General features: G+C 44.5%; 1 protein-coding gene across 4 annotated transcripts in view; it reads left to right on the top strand.

The window, feature by feature from the left end:
* The first annotated feature begins 202 nt into the window (after window positions 1-202).
* Window positions 203-17871, top strand: part of FCRL5 (Fc receptor like 5) — a 33054-nt gene continuing 15385 nt past the window's right edge. For 2 of the 4 annotated variants that reach the window (XM_045983219.1, XM_045983217.1), the window contains exons 1-6: window positions 203-297; window positions 9993-10013; window positions 11156-11395; window positions 13603-13854; window positions 14129-14416; window positions 15936-16214. In XM_045983219.1, coding sequence (XP_045839175.1) covers window positions 267-297; window positions 9993-10013; window positions 11156-11395; window positions 13603-13854; window positions 14129-14416; window positions 15936-16214 — 1111 coding nt within the window. In that variant the 5' untranslated portion in view covers window positions 203-266. The remainder of the gene's footprint in view (window positions 298-9992; window positions 10014-11155; window positions 11396-13602; window positions 13855-14128; window positions 14417-15935; window positions 16215-17871) is intronic. The other 2 variants (XM_045983218.1, XM_045983220.1) reach the window with 2 other exon arrangements.

Below are 17871 nucleotides of genomic sequence, written 5' to 3'. Positions count from 1 at the left end.
TTTCTTAGCATTAGAAATGTGGGGACGAGGGTATGTGCTTTTTAAAAACGCTAGCATTATTTTCTCACTTCGATCACAGGGCAGGAAAATTTGATTAGTAGTTAAAATGGGTACTTCCACTTCCTTTTTTCTAGTTCACTAAGGCATCTTGCTCTCTGAAAAAGAAATTTTTCAGATGTGCTCCTTGGGGCTGCTGATCAAAACCAACCCTTTTACTCCTGAGAAAACCGCTCCTTTGGTCTCAGCCCTGGGCAGGCCAGGTCTTCATGCTGCTGTGGGTGTCAGTGCTGGTCCTGGGTGAGTAGAACTTCTCAAGGGGTCCCCAGGTGGGGCAGGGACAGCCTCCCTCTCCCCCGGGGCCTGGTCCTTCTTACAGCTCGGACATTCTTTCCTGTGTGGGGAGATTATATTCTCAGGATTCACCATCCAGTTCAAGGGTTTCTCCCTTGAGGCTGAAGGAGTGGTCAGAGCAGGGATAAATCTTCAGTCCTACAGAGGAGGAAGCCTAGTGACCCCAACAGTTAAGGTCCTAGTCATTGTTTTTCTACAATAGATATTACTTCAAGAAGTCCAGAAAATGTATGATGTTTGCTTGTTCCTATTGCCTTATTTACAGAAGACCTTCCTTTTCTCTCTGCAAAGGACATATGTATACTTACTGCTTGTATGACAAGCCCAGATCCTGGTCCTGGGCAGGGGAGGGCACTGTCTCTAACACAAAAGATGTCTCCTTCCCCTATACTCAAATGCAAACCACAGCAGTGATGGGAGGATAAAGAACACAGGGGAAGGGAGGGACCCAGAGGGGAGGTAGGTAAGGCACGAGGAAAACCTAAGGCATGCGACATTCTTTTTCCCCAGGCTTATTGAAGTATAATTAACAAATAAAAATTGTACATACTTAAGATGTAAAAGGTGACATTTTGATGTAATATATTATTAAAATAAGTACCATGATTGAGCTAATTAACATTTCCATCTTTTCACTTCACCTTTTGTGAGTGTTTGGTAAGAACTCTCAGAATCTACTCTCCCTGCAAATTTCGAGTATACATTACTATTAACTACAGTCATCGCTGTGCATTAGATCTCCAGAACTTATTTGTCTTATAAACGAAAGTTTGTTTCTTTCGACCAACATCTCCCCGTTCCCCTACCACCTGGAAAACACCAGTTTATTCTTTGTTTCTGTGTCAACTTTAGGTTCCACATGAAAAAGGGGCCATGCAGTATTCACCTGGATTTGGCTAATTCCACTGACCTTAGTGTCCTCTGGGTCCATCCACGTTGTCACAACAGCAGGATTTCCTTTTTTGAGGCTGAATAATACTTCATGGCATATCTGTGCCATGTTGTCCTTATCTAGTCATCGGTTGGTAGATATTTAAATTGTTTCCACATACTGACTATTGTAGAGACCGCGGCAGTGAACACAGAAGTGCAGGTGTCTCTGGGAGATACTAGTATCATTTCCTTTGGATGCGTATCCAGAAGTGGGATTGCTCGGTCATATTTTTAAGTGTTTGAAGAACATTCATGCTGTTTCTTCATAATAGCTACTCCAAGTACATTCCCACCAACAGCACACAAGACTTCTTTTCTCCACTTCCTAGACAATGCTTGTTATCTTCTGTCTTTGTGATAATAGCCAATATGACAGGTGTGAGGGGATGTCTCATTGTGGGTTTTGATTTGCATTTCCCTGATGATGAGTGATGTTGAGCATCTTTTCATATACTTCTTGGCCATTTGTATATCTTTTTTTTTGCATTTTTTTTATTCGTTTATTTGTTTATTTACAGCATAACAGTGTTCATTGTTTTGGCATCACACCCAGTGCATTTGTATATCTTCTGTTGAGAATATCAGTTCAGGTCCTTACCTGTTTTGTTTTGGGTTTTTTGGTAAAGAATTTATTAATTTATTTATTTGACAGAGAGAGATCACAAGTAGGCAGAGGGGAGGGCAGAGAGGGGGGAGGGGAAGCAGGCTCCCCCCAAAGCAGAGAGCCTGGTGCGGAACTTGATCCCAGGATCCTGGGACTATGACCTGAGCCGAAGGCAGAGGCTTTAACCCACTGAGTCACCCAGGTGCCCTCCTTACCTCTTTCTTAATGAGTCTGTTTTCTTGTTGATTTGTTAGAGTTCCTTATACATGCTAGATATTAAGCCCCCTTATCAGATATATGGCTTACAAATATTTTCTCCCATTCTGCTCATTATTTCTTCATGCTGTTGACTATTTTCTTTGCTGTGCATAAGCTTTGTATTTTGATGCAATCCCATTTGTCTATTTTTGTTTTGTTCCCTGTGCTTTTGGGGTCATACCCAAAAAATCACATCCAAGACCAATGCCAAGAAGCTTTCTACCTATGTTTTCTTCTGGCAGTTTTATAGTTTTGGGCCTTGTATGTGAGTCATTAATATATTCAAGTTTCTTTTTGTATGTGGTGAGATTTAAGGGCCCAATTTTTTTCTTCATGTGAATATTCAGTTGAACCAGCACGTTATACAAAAGATGATTCTTTCCCCACTGTGTGTTCTTAGCACTCTTGAAGACCAGTCGACTGTAAATGTGTGGATTTATTTCTGGGTCCTTGATTCTGTTTCATTGCTCTCTATGTCTACTTTCATGGCAGTTTTGGGTTACTATCGTTTGGTAATATAGTTTGAGGTCGAGAAGTACGATGTCTCCAGTTTTGTTTTCATTCAGTATTGCCTTGACTCTTACAGTCTTCTGCAGCTCCGTATAAATTTTAGGATTCTTTTTTTGAGTTCTGTGAAAAAGTGCCATTGGAATTTTGATAGGGATTACATTGAATCTGTAGATCGCTTTGTGTAATATGAACATTTTAACATATCAGTCATTCCAAGCCATAAACCCAGTATGTCTTTATATTTATTTGTGTTTTCTCTAATTTCTTTCATTGTTTTGTAGTTTTCAGTACAGAGATTGTTCACTTTCTTGGTTAAATTTGTTCCTAAATATTTTATTCTTGTTGATGTTATTGTAAGTAGGATTGTTTCCCTGTTTGCTTTTTCAAATAGTTTCTTGCTCCTGTATGGAAATGTAACTCATTTTTGTGCATTGACTGTGTGTCCTTCAGCTGTACTGAATGTGTTTTTTAGTTCCAACAGTTTTTTGGCATAATCTTTAGGGTTTTCTGTATATAGGATAATACCATCTACGAACAGACCATTTTACTTCTTTCTTTCTGATTTGGATGTTTTTTATTTCTTTTTCTTGCCTAATTACTCTGGCTAGGACTTCCAGCACTGTATTGAATAGAAGCAGCGAGAGTGAGCATTCTTGCCCTGTTCCTGATCTGAAAGGAAAAGCTTTAGCTTGTCACCATTGACTATGATGTTAGTTGTGGATTTGTCATATAAGGAGATAATTTCCTTCTAAGCATAATTTGTTGAGATTTTTTTTATCATGAAAGTAGGTTGAATTTTGTGAAATGTTTTTATGCATCTATTGAGATAATTGTTAGATTTTTACCCTTCCTTCTGCTAACTTAGAATATCCATTTATTGCCTTGCACAAGGTGGATCAACCAGGGGTAAATTCCACATGATCCTTTCACTACACTGTTGAACTCAGTTGCCTAATGTTTGATTTTAGGATTTTTTAGATCCTAAAATTTTTTAGATGCTTATCAGAGATATTGGCCTGCATTTTTTTTTCTTGTAGTGTGCTTGTTTAGCTGACCTCAGGAAGTGTGTTTAGAAGTGTTCTCTCCTCTTCGTTCCTTTGGAAGAGTTTGAGAGCATTGGAGTTAATTTTTAAAATGTTTGGTAGAATTCACCAGCGAAGTCATCTGATTCTGGACTGTTGTTGTTGTTGTTGCTGTTGTTGTTTTAAGATTTATTTATTTGAGGGAGAGAGAATGTGAGTCAGGGGAGAGGCAGAGGGAGGGGAGAGAACCTCAAGCAGACTCGCCATTGAGGACAGAACCTGGCACAGGCTTGATCTCATGACCCTGAGGCTGTGATCTGAGTCGAAATCAAGAGTCAGGTGCTTTACCAACTGAGCCACCCAAGCACCCCTTTGTTGTGTGTGGTGTTAACTAACAGGTAAGTCTCCTTACCTGTTATCAGTCTGTTCAGATTTTCTATTTCTCCATGACCCAATCTTGGTAGGTTGTATGTCTCTAGAAATTTATTGATTTCTTCTAAGTTTTCCAATTTGCTGGTATATACTGCTCATAGTAGTCTTTGTTTATATTTCTGTGGTATTGGTGATGCCTCTTCTTTCATTTCTAATTTTGAGTCTTCTCTCTTTTTTTCTTGGGCTATCTTAAGATTTGTCAATGTATCTTTTTTAAAAAATAGCTCTAGTTTTGTTCTTTTCTATTGTTTTTTAAAATTTTCTATTTGATTTATTTCTGCCCTAATTTTTATTATTTCCTTTCTTCTGCCAACTTTGGGCTTCCTGAGTTGTAAAGTTAGGTTTTTTTTTTTACTTGGGAACTTTATCTTTTTCTTAAAGTAGGCGTTAATCACTATTAACTTTTCTCCTCGAATCTCTTTGCTGTAGTCCGTAAGTCTTACTATGTGGCGTTTCCATTTTTGTTTCTTTTAAGATATTTTCTGATTTCCCTTTCAACTTCTTCTTTGGCCCACTGAGTGCTCAGGAGTATGTTGCTTCGCTTTCATTATTTCCAGTTTCATCCATTAATGATTTCTAGTTTCACACCATTATGGTCAGAAAACTCAATCTTCTTATGTTTGAGACTTGTGTTGTGACCCAATGTATAGTCTATGCTGGAGAATGTTCCATGTTCACTCAAGAAGAATGTGTGTTCCGGTGCTGTCGGATACAATGTTCTATATATGTCCATCAGTTTTACATATTAGAGACCTACACCCTTTGGTCTAGAGTATTGTACAAGCCTGTCATTTCCTTTATTGATTTTCTGTCGGAATGATGTACCCACTCTTGAAAGTGGGTTATTCAAGTCCCCTGCTATTATTGTATTGTTACCTATTTCTTATTTCAGTTCTGCTATTTGTTTTATATATTTAGGTGCTTTCATAGAGGGTGCACAGGTATTGTATATCCTCTTGATTAATACCCACCTTATCATTGTAGAGTAACTTTGTCACTTGTTACAATTTTTGAATTAAAATTTATTTATTTTGTCTGGTAAAAGTAGAGTTATTCTTGCTGTCTTTTGGTTACCATACCCATGGAATATATTTTCCATCCTTTTTCTTTGAGCCTATGTGTGCCCTTAAATCTAAAATGAAACTCTTGTAGGCGGCATATAGTTGTATTATGTTTATTCATTCAGCTGACCTATTTTTTTAATTTATTTCTTTATTTTCAGCGTAACAGTACTCATTGTTTTTGCACCTATGTTTTTTATTTGAAAATTTAATCTTTTTAAATTAAAAGTATTTATTTATAGGTAAGGACTATAGTTGTCATTTTTTCATTGTTTTCTGGCTATTTTGCAGTTCCTTTTTTTTTTTTTCTTTCTTCCTCTCCTGTTGTCTTCCTTTGTGATTTGATGATTTTTTTGTAGTGGCGTGATTTGATTACTCTCTTTTTATCTGTTGTGTATCTATTATAGTTTTTTTTTCCTTTGTGATTACCATGAGGTTTGTAGAAAACATCTTACGGTTATAGCAGTCAATTCAAGCTTAAAAAATATATTTCAATCATGTATAAAAACTCTACACTTTTACTTCTCCTTCCCCACATTTTGTTATTAATGTCACAATCTACATATTTTTATTGTGTATACATTAACAAATTATTGTAGCTGTAGCTATTTTGAATGGCTTCATCTTTTTTCACTTATACAACAGCTAAAAGTGATTATGTATCACCATACAGTATGCTATGGTCTGTATCCCCAAAATTCATATGTTAAAATTCTGATGTGTCAGGTGGTAGTATTAAGAGATGGTGGGCTTTGGGCAGTGATTAAGTTTTCAGGGCAAAGACATCGTCAATGAGATTAGTATCCTTAGTATCCCGGTAGAAGAGCCCAGAGAGAGCTCGCTCACCTTCTCCCTGTTACATGAGAAGATGGCCGTCTATGGCGAAGTGTGCCCTCCCCAGAAAGGAATCTGCTGGTGCATTGATATTGGACTTTCCAGCCTCCAGAGCTGTGAGAAACTAATTTCTGTTTTTCATAAGCCACTCACTATGGTATTTTTATCATAGCAGACTGCATGGACTAAGGTACTGTATTTAGAGTATTCTGAATTTGACAATGTATTTACCTTCACCAGGGAGTTTTATACTTCTGTGTGTTTTTATGTCCCTAATTAGTGTCCTTTCTTTGGTGTTCTTGGAGAACTCCTTTTTGCTTTTCTTGTAAGGTGGGCCTAGTGATGGTTAATTCCCAGCTTTTGTTTGTCTTGGAAAGTCCTTATCTCCCCTTCATCTTTGAAGGACAGGTTTGTTAGGCATAGTATTTTGATTGATAGGGGTTTTTTTTTTCTTTCAAAGTTTTGAATATATCATCCAACTCGTCCCTGGCCTACAATATTGCTAAAGAAATCCACAGTAAATCTTATGGGGGGTTCTTTGTATGATATTCCATAATGAGTCATTTTTCTCTTATTGATTTCAAAACTCTCTGTGTCTTTGACTTTTGAGAATTTGAATATGATGTGTCTTGGCTTAAACTTTTGATGTTCAGCCTATTGGGTGTTCTTTAAGGATCATGAATCTCGATACTCATTTGTCTCCCCAGATTCAGAAGTTGTTTGTCATTATTTCTTTAAATAACCTTTCTGCCTTTGTTGTCTGCTCCTTCTGGGACTTCAATAATATGTGTATTGCTTCACTTTTTTTATTCCATAAGTCACTCAAGCATTTTTCACTTTCTGTCATTCTTTCTTTTCTTTAGATTCTTCTAACCAGATAATTTCAAATGCCCTGTCTTTAAGTTTGCTTATTCTTTCTCCTGAATGATCAGTTATGCTATTGAAGATCTCTATTGAGTTTTTCAGTTTGTTTATTTTATTCTTTAGTGCCAAAGTTTCTGCTTGAGTCCTTTTGTTTTATATTTCTTTGTTAAACTTCAGATTTTGTTTATGTATTACTTTCCTGATTTCATTTCATTGTGTTCACTTATAGCTCACTGAGCTTAAGACTATTATTTTTAATTCTTTGTCAAGCAGTTCATGGATCTCATTTTCTCTAGGGTCAGTTGCTCGAGCTTCATTAATTTCCATTGATGTTGTCATATTTGCCTGACCCTTCATTATCTGTGTAACTGTGCACTGGCGTCTGTTTATTTAGAAGAATAGATAACTTTTTGGTCTGGTTTTGGCAGGTAAATGCCATCTGCTGATTCCCTGGACTTATGGGACTGCCTCCAGGATCATGGTTGAGCAGGGCTGGAGCTGGGTCTCATGGCCATTGCTGGGCCTGCAGTTGGGCCCACAGTTGGCAAGCCTCTTACCAGGGGAATGAACAGGTGTGATTTCTGCTGGGTTCCTGAGTATTCTCCCAGTGGGTTCTTAGCTGGATGACCAAGACTCCCTCTAGACTGCAGTAAAGTGGGACTGGAGCTGGGTCACAGGACTGCCTCAGCAATAATAGTCAAGTGTGAGCTCAGTGGGCCTGCTACTGGGGCCTGGATGAAGATGGTTCCTCTTGGGTCCCTTGGCAATAGGATCTAGAGGCAAGACCATGGGCAAACTGGACTGGAGTTGAGTCCACGGAAAGAAGAAGTAACTCTAGGCATGCAGGTGGGTTCACAGTCAGTGAGTCTTCACCCAGGGCATGTGCCTGCCTTCTCAAAGTGATCCTCCTTGGTCTCGGGCTCCAGTCGGATTTTGAAATCTCCTATCTAGGTCTTAAAGTTCCTCACATTTTTCTGTGGATGGCTCCAAAATATCTGTGTCTGTGGGAGACACAGGATGTAGACCTCTTATTCCATCATCTTGCTCCTGCATTTCTGGAACTTGACATTCTAATTGGACCTGTGGGTGTGGTTCCATTTCTATCAATTCACACATATAAATTGGTTTGTTTTTACCAAAGTTGAAATTATTAGAATAAAATATATTTATTCATTTATTTAAAAAATTTTAGTAACGTTTAAGTACAGCACTGCGCTAGGTGCTGAGAATGATGGGAAAGCATGGGAGGTAGCATTTCTGTGCTTAGAAAACTTATGAGATAAAAGGGCCTCCAGCCGGTCCAGTGTACAAGAAACATCCCCCTAACAAGATCCCAGTTAAATAATTGTCCAAATTTACCAGTGATGGTCCGAGCAAATAATAAACTATATGCCAAGTAGTTGGTAATGACTTCATGAGACAGAGGGAGAGTGGGAGCTGGAGGGGGCAGGGATACAGCGGGACACACCATAAGAAAAAAGATCCCATGAAAGCTGCATGAAACACTCCAGAAATAGGAAGCAAAAGGACAGGGTCTTCCAGAAGCACAAGCTTTGGGACAAAACAAGATGTGTTCAAACAAGAGGTTCAGAACTTCATTCTGCTACCTACTAGGTGCTTAGACCAGTTTATGGCCTATAAATGGGGATAATCATAGAACTTACTTGATAAGGATATTGACAAGATTACATGAAATAATATCTGTGGAAATCTACCACATAGGAAACACTCAGAAAAGTTTTAGCTATGTTTAAAACAACACAAATTCCATGGTGGCCAAGATATTTGGGTAATGACAAAGAATCCATTGTTCTCTATAAAAACACTTGGGTTTGGATTACTTCTCCATCACCCTCATATGGAGAGGGATAATCTCTCTCTTGCCTACTGATGGATTTCCTTTGCCCTATCCAGTCCCTGGCACGTAGCTGACATTTCAAAAATTTGTGTTGAGTAAACCAAATCTGTCCCTCATCTGAAATATCTAAACAATTTATAAACTTGCCAATTTTTCCTCCTCTGTCTTTCTATTACCCATTTCTCAAGACTGTATCCTCCTATCTCTATTTACTGACCTAGTTAATTAATTTTTACTCAATAAATAAATATTCTATAAATATTTATGGAATATCTCTTATATGCCAGGCACTGTTATAGGTTGGTGGGAGGCATATGATGAATATAAAAAGTTCCTGCTCTCACAGAACTTCTGTTCTAGAGAAGGGAAAATAAACAAAAGAAAAAATTTTGGATAAACACTATGAAGAAAATTAAACATTATTATCTCTTCTCCTGCCTTCTAATCAGTCTCTCTGCTTCACATCTGTTCTCACTGACGTCTGCCCACTGTCACAATGTTCCATCTAAGTTTCAAATTCTAACCTTGTCACACTCTACTTGAAGACTTTCCATGCCTCTTGGATATAATAATAAAACTGTAGCTTTCGTAATAAAACCCTAGCTACTTGCCCCCCACGACATGAGGCATGCATGCCTCTCTCACCTAATTCCCCCTCAATCCCTACCTTCCAAAACTCCACCTTAACCTCTGAACACCAGGGCTATCTCTTCACTTCTGTGCCCTTTCTGCTTCTATTACTCTCTCCATCACCTCTTGCCATGCGCCGACACCTTTTCCTGGCTGGCTCCCATGTGTTCATTCATTTCTCTCAAGTGTCACAGTGTCGGGTACATGTCATAGCCCACCCCCCTCACCACACACTCACACATACCCCACGCACTGGCAGGGGTGGTTCTTCAGCCCACAAGCTGCTCTATGTGCACTTCCATTGTACTTCCATTCTGTATTATAATTATATAATTTTGCTTCATGTTTCTGCTTTCACCTTCTGTCAACTGCTTACCAGAAGGCACCATTTTTTGCTCATCTTAGAAGTCTAAGCACAATAACTAGTATATAGAGAGACATTTGACAAATGTCTGTTAATTTTTTAAAAAATGAATTTCTAATGAAGGAAATAATAAATGGATAGGGAAAAGAAACAGGCATTACTTTTGAAAATGAAAAAGAAACAGGGATTACTTTTGAAAAGGAAAAAGAAACAGGCATTTCTTTTGAAAATTTTTGGTCTGTGTTCATCTCTGGCTTTTTTTTTTTTCCAGCTCCTGTCAGTGGACAATTTGGTGAGTTCTCCTTTCTTTTGCTCTTCAGTGTCCCTGGATAAGAGTGTCTCCCTAATAAAGATGAGACATTTACTTGCTGAGGCCAGAAGGGATGTGAAAGTGTTCTGAGGTCTATTGGCATCATCCAAGGGCTAGGATAGCCCCGTGGCTACCCTCTGACTCTCCCTGGAAGAACTGACAAATGCACAAGCAGCTCCTGGCCTTTGGTATGCCCTGCACTTACCCCTATTGCCAATGGAACCCACTTCACCAGGCAGGACATCTTCAACTCCATGGTAAACATGCAGGACTTGGGGTAGGGTTTCTCCAATCAGCAAACTAGAAAATCTTATCTGATAACATCACACTGTGAAGATACCAGCGTGAATATTACATTCTCTATAGTTTTAGAAGTAAAATCCTCCAGGAAATGTGTGGAGAACAGAAGAACACCCAAAAATCGGGCCCTTAAAGGAAGAAATGCAAAAAAGAAGAGATCGGAGTGGGGGGGGGGATATTATCGGTATCACCCATTTTCTTAGTTCTGAATTTTGTCGTCTTGGGTCAGAGAGTGGCCCATGAATAGCAAGGAAGACCTACATCCTCACTTGTCCAAAATCAGCTGATCTGGATTGCAGTGAATGATTTGTCCATTCCTTGCTTTCACAATTAGCTATGGTGAGAGTTTCTGGGCATCAGAATCATGATCTATCAAATGAAGGTGTTAAAAAAGTTAATCTCCCAAGTTTTACTCAGTGCCAAATCTACAGAAAATATGATTGATCCTTTTAGAAAAGTACAAACCTGTGATTTACCCAGTTCCTTGGGAGGTTCTTATGAGTTGGTGAGCATGATGAAGAAGTGGGGTAGGGGTGGCTTTCTCTAGGATTCACACCAGACTAACCAGCGATTTCTCCCACTGGCACTTGTTAGTAAATCCTGCTGGTGTTGCCTTCTTGAAATAATTTTGCTCATTGTCATCCCCGAGCAACCATTCTCCCCTGGGGGCTCCAGTGGACAAATGGCCTTGAGCAATCACTGACCTTCTCAGATGGCTTCCTTGGGTATTCTCCAAATCCTGGTCTTTGGGTCTGTACCACAAAGATGAACGCACTGGGGACCACAGGGGTCTCTATCTCAGACTCTGTCTCTTTTTCCCTCAGCACCTATATCCAAACCCGTGATTTCTCTCCATCCTCCATGGACTGTCACCTTCAACGGAGAGGCAGTGACTCTGACTTGCCACGTAGCAGAGGACAAAAAATGGTACCGGTGGTACCTTGGGGCAAAAATACTACGTGAAATCCCAGCAAACACCCTCCAGGTCCAGGAATCTGGAGAGTACAAATGTGAGATCCACGGCTTGCCCCAAAGTGATGCTGTGAGCTTGACCTTTTCACCAGGTGAGAAAAAAGTGAAAGAAATAAAAACTTTGGGAAGCATATAGTTATGCAGAACCAAAATCTATACAGACAGGACCCAGGTAAAAAGAAAATTTTTAAAAATTTTTATTTAAATTCAATTTAGTTAGCTTATATATTATTGGCTTCAGGGGTAGATTTTGGTGACTCATCAGCTGCATATAACACCCAGTGCTCATGACATCAAGTGCCCTCCTTAATGCCCATCATCCAGTTACTCCTTCCCCTCCAGCGACTCTCCGGTTGTTTTTTTTTTCCTTGAGTTCGGCATCCCTTATGGTTTGCCTCCCTCTCTACTTTCATCTTATTTTATTTTTTCTTCCCTTCCTCTACGTTCATCTGTTCTGTTCCTTAATTTCCACATATGAGTGAAATCATATGGTATTTGTCTTTCTCTTACTGACTTATTTCAGGTAGCATGATAGCCTCTAGTTCCATCCATATCATTGCAAATGGCAAGATTTCATTCTTTTTGGTGGCTGAGTAATATTCCATTCTAATATCACACCTTCTTTATCCATTCATCTGTCAATGGACATCTGGGCTCTTTCCATATTTTAGCTACTGTGGACATTGCTGCTATAAACTTTGGGGTGTGTGTGACTTAGGTAGAAGGAAATTTGAGAAGAAATTTATTTGAATAGTTTCTGAATCTATGTGTAATTTTAGGCTTATAAGATTTACTTGGAAGGGTGCCTGGGTGGCCCAGTTGGTAAGCATCAGACTTCAACTCAGGTCATGACTCCAGGGTCCTGGGATCGAGTCCTGTGTTGGGCTCCTTGCTCAGCGGGGAGTCTGCTTCTCCCTCTTCCTCTGCAGCTCCGCACCTCCCCAAATCATGTTTGCTCGCTTGCTCTCTCTCTCTCTCTCAGTTAAACAAATAAAATCTTTTTAAAAAAATTTACTTGGAATAATAGGCAGCATGAGAATTTTTCAGATAGGTGACAGGCAGACAGATCGAGGTACAGCTGACCCATGAACAGCACGGGTGTGACTTGCACAGATCCACTTACCTGCAGGTTTTTTGGGGGGGTTGTCTTGTTTTGTTTTGTTTTGTTATAGGACAGAGCTATAAATGTATTTTCTCTTCCTTATGATTTTCTTTTTTTTTTTAAAGATTTTATTTATTTATTTGACAGATAGAGATCACAAGTAGGGAGAGAGGCAGGCAGAGAGAGGAGGAGGAAGCAGGCTCCCTGCCAAGCAGAGAGCCCAATGCGGGGCTCGATCCCAGGACCCTGGGATCATGACCTGAGTGAAAGGCAGAGGCTTTAACCCACTGAGCCACCCAGGCGCCCCATGATTTTCTTAGTTAACATTTCCCTCTAGTTTACTTTGTTATAAGAATATAGCCTATAATACAGAAAACACACAAAATTCATGTCCGTCGACCATTCGTGTTATCACTAAGGTTCCTGGCACAGCTGGCTGTGAGTAGTTGTGTTCTGGAGGAGTCAGAGTTATACTCCAATTTTCCACTGGTGGAGGATCCGTGCCCACCCCCACGTTGTGCAAGGTCAACTGTATACAGAAAGCAAGAGACAAGGAAGAAACATCTCTCTTTTTTTCCTGTGCCCTAAAGCCACCTGTCTGGAATTTGAACAGTGATAATGCTGTTTGCTTTCGCAAACAAGGAAGCAGTATGGTAGTTACAAGGAGCAAATGAGACGCTTATCCTCTTTGAACTGGCAATTCCCCTCCTCAGAATTTACCTACGGAAATCATAGATATGCGCCCCCCAAACTGAAGGAACTCAAATGGTAAAGAAAGGAAACTCCCTAAGTAAATGACATCATGTCACACGGAAGGAAAACTTGAAGGGCATTAGAGGTCAGGTTCAGTAAAGATGTTGATGGCAAAGTGTTCACAGCACAGTGAGTCAAAGAACAAGTTACGAAACACACACACTATCCCGAAGAGAGCACAGCACACACAGACGCTCCCGCACTTGCCGCGGAGAAGAGCACCAGGAAAGTGCACACCTGAGAAGAGATTTTTACTTACGTTTCTGCTTTCCGAGTTTACTCCGGGCGTATGTATTCACTTTAAAATCAGGAAGAAAGGAATTGCAATTATTTTATGCTTTCTTTTCCCCCATGTCCTATCCTATAAAATCTGTGTGGAATAGTAACGACAAGGAGGGAGGATCCGCGGAGGGCGCCCGGTGGCCAGCCTCGTGTCTCTTGCAGCTCACCTGATCCTGCAGGCTCCCCCTTCCGTGTTTGAAGGCGACCCTCTGACTCTGACGTGCCGAGAAAAGCCAGATTTATCCCTGAAGACCAGGACCCTGTACAAGAACGACAATAAGCTGATAGACCTGGGTAAAAACTCCAGCTTCCACATCAAGCACGCAGGTCTGAAGGATAATGGAGAATATCGCTGTACTGGATTCGGGACCCATTGCGCTTTTTCTTCAAACGCAGTCAGGATCCAAGTCCAAGGTAAAGCCCTCGTCATTTGTGAGGAGGCTCATGGGAAGGAAGGCCCCTGAGGCGGTCGAGGAGGAGAAGGGTGAGCTGGGGCGTCAGCAAACCTCGGGGCTCATTCCCGCAAGAATCAGAGAGTGAGCGAGCGTGCTTTGCGCTGGAGGGCACGGGGGTCACCTCACCGCCTCTCTGCTCGTGCTGCTCTCGGCGGCCGCAGGCAAGCGGTGCTTCTCTCCAGAGCTCCTCCAGGCCTCACTGCTCTGGGGCCTGTTGTGGTTCTTCTCTCTAGAGCTGTTTCCACGACCCAGACTGAGGGCCAACCCCTCCTCACCCACCCCCGGGGAACCAGTGATCCTGACCTGTGAGACCCAGCTCCCCCCTCAGAAGTCAGATGTGCAGCTCCAGTTCCAATTCTTCCGAGATGACCGGCGCTTGGGGTCAGGCTGGAAGGGCTCTCTGAGAACCTCGATACCCTCCATCACGGGGAATGAAGACCCACCGTATTACTGGTGTGAGGCAACAGCAGTGCCTTCCGGTGGCAGCAAAAGCAGCCAGAAACTCCAGCTACCCGCGCGGAGTAAGTGTGGGCAGGTGCTGAGGTTTGCTGGGAGGAGCCCGGCAGAGCCTCACATCAGCCCTCGACTGTCCCCTCAGTCCGTCAGTAAAAGCCCCACCAGTCCCGGTTTCAGTCCCCTTCCTGCCACCCAACCCACCTCTCCCCTTTCCCGCCTCCTGCTCCTCCCCAAGTTGCCTGCTCGCGGCTGCCCGGCTGCCCGACTGAAGCACCACAGGCTGTTTGGCTTGCGCAACAGATCCGTGCTGTCTCAGAGTTCCGGGGGCTATGAGTCCAAGGTCAAGGCGCCAGCAGACTGGTGTCTGAAGAGAGGTCGTCTGTCCCGTAGTGGGCCACCACCCCGCTGTGTCCTTACCCAGTTTCCCTTCCCACGTCTCCTCCTGCTCTCCGAGGTTTCCAGTCTTATCTGATGAGGGCCCCACACCACAGCCTCCTTTAGCCTTGATGATCCCCTCCAAGACCCCATCTCCAAATACCACACTGGGGGTAGGGCTTCAACATATGCATTTCTAGGGAACAGAGTTCAGCTGATAACACATCTCGATGTCTCCACCGGCTCCCAGATGTTTGAACCCAAGCCTGTCCTTTGTGGGCCTCACGCTTTGGCCACCCCAGGACTATCACACCCCTCAGTACGTCTGCAGCATTTCCACCCTTCTCTCTCCCCACCCTTTTCCTCTCTTTCCCTCTCTCTCCCTCTCCTTTTCTCTCCTGTCCCCCAGGGATATGGAGGTGTCTCCTTCCCAGTCATCAGTTAATTGTTGACAATAACAAATAGGCACCCCCTGCTGGGGTACAGAGGTGGGTGGGAGCATCAAGTTTACGCCAAAGAGGTGGCCAGGGGTGTGGAGAGCTGCAGACCAATCTCTCCTTCACCACTGCACTCAAGGCTGTTCGGTCAGTCGTGGCCGTGTGAGAGGTCACAGCTTCTACAGAGGCGTCCCTGCACACAAGGCCAACTCCAGCCCACTCCCAAGAAGACATGGGATTCAGCACTAGGATCAGGGCTCAGGAGACAGATCGACGTCCCGGCTGGCTCGGGAAACACCTGGCAGAGTGGTTGCAGACTGGCCTGTGCGCTTCTTCCTAACTCCGTTCTCTCATCTGGAAACAGAGGGAGTCAGGCTGGGTGCCGGGAGAACGGAGCGACAGAGGACAGGGTCTGGAAGGGTGTGGGGTGTGTGACTCTGGAAGAAAGAAGGGGGAAGGGCAGATCCTTGAGTCCAGCCCCAATGAGCAGAGAAGTGGAAAATAGGGACAGAGAGGAAGACCCCTTGACTTGGGCAGGGGAGGGGTCCAGGGTCACTGGCAGGAGGAAGGAACAGGTAAGAGCAGGGCCTGGAAGAAACTTCTTCCCCAAGACCATCATTTACACTGGAAAACGGGACTGAGATTGACCAAAAAGGGGGGGGGGGTCCGTGGGGAGAAGGGGCCGCAGGCGACGGGAAGGGGAAGGCGAGTGTGGACTGACCAGTGATGGGCCCGCGCAGGAGCACCTGCTGACTGACGTTTCTCTCCTCAGTCCCCGTGTCTCCTCCTGTCCTCACCCTCAGCCCTCCCAGCACCCAGGCTGTTGAAGGAGAATGGCTGACACTTTCCTGTGAAGCCAAGACGGGCTCTTACCCGATTGAGTACCAGTTCCTTCATGAAGAAGTGGTTCTCAGGAAGACGAAGGTCACTTTTAGGGAAACGGCGACCTTCCAACTCTATCTGAAGGCAGAGCACTCCGGGACCTACTTCTGCACCGCAGACAACGGCCTGGGTATCCGGCGCAGCCAGCCGGTGTCCCTCTCTGTCACCGGTGAGCCCTGGGTGGTCAGTCCCCCGGCCCAGCCAGAAGCATGTCCCCACCTTCCAGGGTCTCTGCCTCTTCCTCCGCTGCCCGATGTCCTGGCTCCAGGGTCAGCTGCCCCCTCTTTGTGCATCCCCGCTGGCGCAGGGTAGCAACCTCCCTTCGGCCCCGACCCCTGAGGAGCCAGATGTTTTCCTCTTTCTCACCACTTGTCCTGTGACTCTCCTGCTGCCTGGTGTTCTCAGAAACTACAAAATCAGTCCCCAAGGGCCCACAGGTGTTTCTTGTCCACCTAATATCACATATTGATCACAACAGGGTACAGAGCCACGAAAGACACACAGCCGGCAGCGGGACCCCAGGCTCCCACAGACGCCTCTCCTGCTCAGGCATGTGAGGACTGACAGGGTGTGGGGCCAGATGGGCTCCGGCAGTCAGACAGGAGGCCATGCAGGGGGCCCGGGGAGCAGAGATGGCTCAGCCTGCCCACGGCGTCAGGCCCCGAAGCCACACAACTGGGTGTCCAAGTTATGGAGCCAAAGTGGTTTCCGTGGAGCCTTGAGCGTCGTGCTGTCCATGGAGAACAGAGTCCAGGCGCAGTGTTGAGGGGCGGAGACTGGAGGGGCCCGGCCGGACCAGTGCGGAGCCCAGTCCTGGCTCAGCGCCAGAGCAGACTCCCTTTCCTCGTCGGTGGAAAAAGTACAACCAGGCTGGAGACAAGCCTGAATCCAGCCCCTCCCACAGCTGATGCGCAAAGCATTATAAGGAAATAGACCCGGGAGTCCTGTGGAAGGCCTCGGAGGAAAGACCGGGGAGACGCGGCTCTGACGTCCAGACAACCGAGGACATGGCCAGAGGCATCGCCGTTAGCACCGTGAGCGCCCTCCACGGTGGAAGGCTCTGGTCGGTGCCTCTGCTCACCTAAGGCAGGAGGGCCCTGGGGCCGGATTACGCTCCACCTACCGACGCCTCCGACCAGCCCGCGTGGCCTGGGCACACGGTTCTGGGGTCGCGCAGAAGGTGTGGACCGCAATAGGGCAAGCACCAGTCTAAGGGCTATGAGTACCTGGGCTGTAGGTGCGCAGAAGGCACCCCAATCTCTCCTGTGCCCTGAGAGGATTCTGGGGAGTCTGTGCGCGAGTTGACGGCTGGATCGCGTCTCAGGGAAAGTGGGGAAGGACAGCAAGAGGCTGTGGCCCAGGCAGGGGCAGTTGCTGAAGGCCTGTGGGAAGGAAGGGAGTGATCCAGGGCCAGGCCTGGGCACACTAGAGCTTCATCCTGAAGGGAGCTCTGGGGCCTGCGAACAGTTTCACGCTGGGAGGGTCAGTGCAGGTCACTACAGGTGAGCACCGATGGCAGAAAAGCCCATCTGGGGAGCAGCCAGGAGCAGAGCAGAGGCCCCAGAAGAGAGGCCAGGCCAGACCCCAGGCCAGCCCCGTGGAGGGGGAAGGCCCCGAGGACCGTGGCTGGCAGAGAAGGCGCCGTGTCTGCGTGTCCCAGGGAAACCAAGGGAAGAGACTGCTCGAGCAGAAGACAGGGGCCAGTTCAGGCAGCGGAGCTGAGAGCTGGTGAGAGACGAGAACTGAGTCACTTCCCCTGAGTCCAGCCACGAAGCACTGAACGCAGAAGCAGAACACAAGCGAGAGCGGAGTACGAGCGCGCAGCT

Source organism: Meles meles, chromosome 17, assembly GCF_922984935.1.
Source record: "Meles meles chromosome 17, mMelMel3.1 paternal haplotype, whole genome shotgun sequence".
In the NCBI taxonomy this organism is placed as follows: Eukaryota; Metazoa; Chordata; class Mammalia; order Carnivora; family Mustelidae; genus Meles; species Meles meles.
Note: the sequence above shows the minus strand (reverse complement) of the source record. Positions and strands in the feature narration are given on the sequence as shown.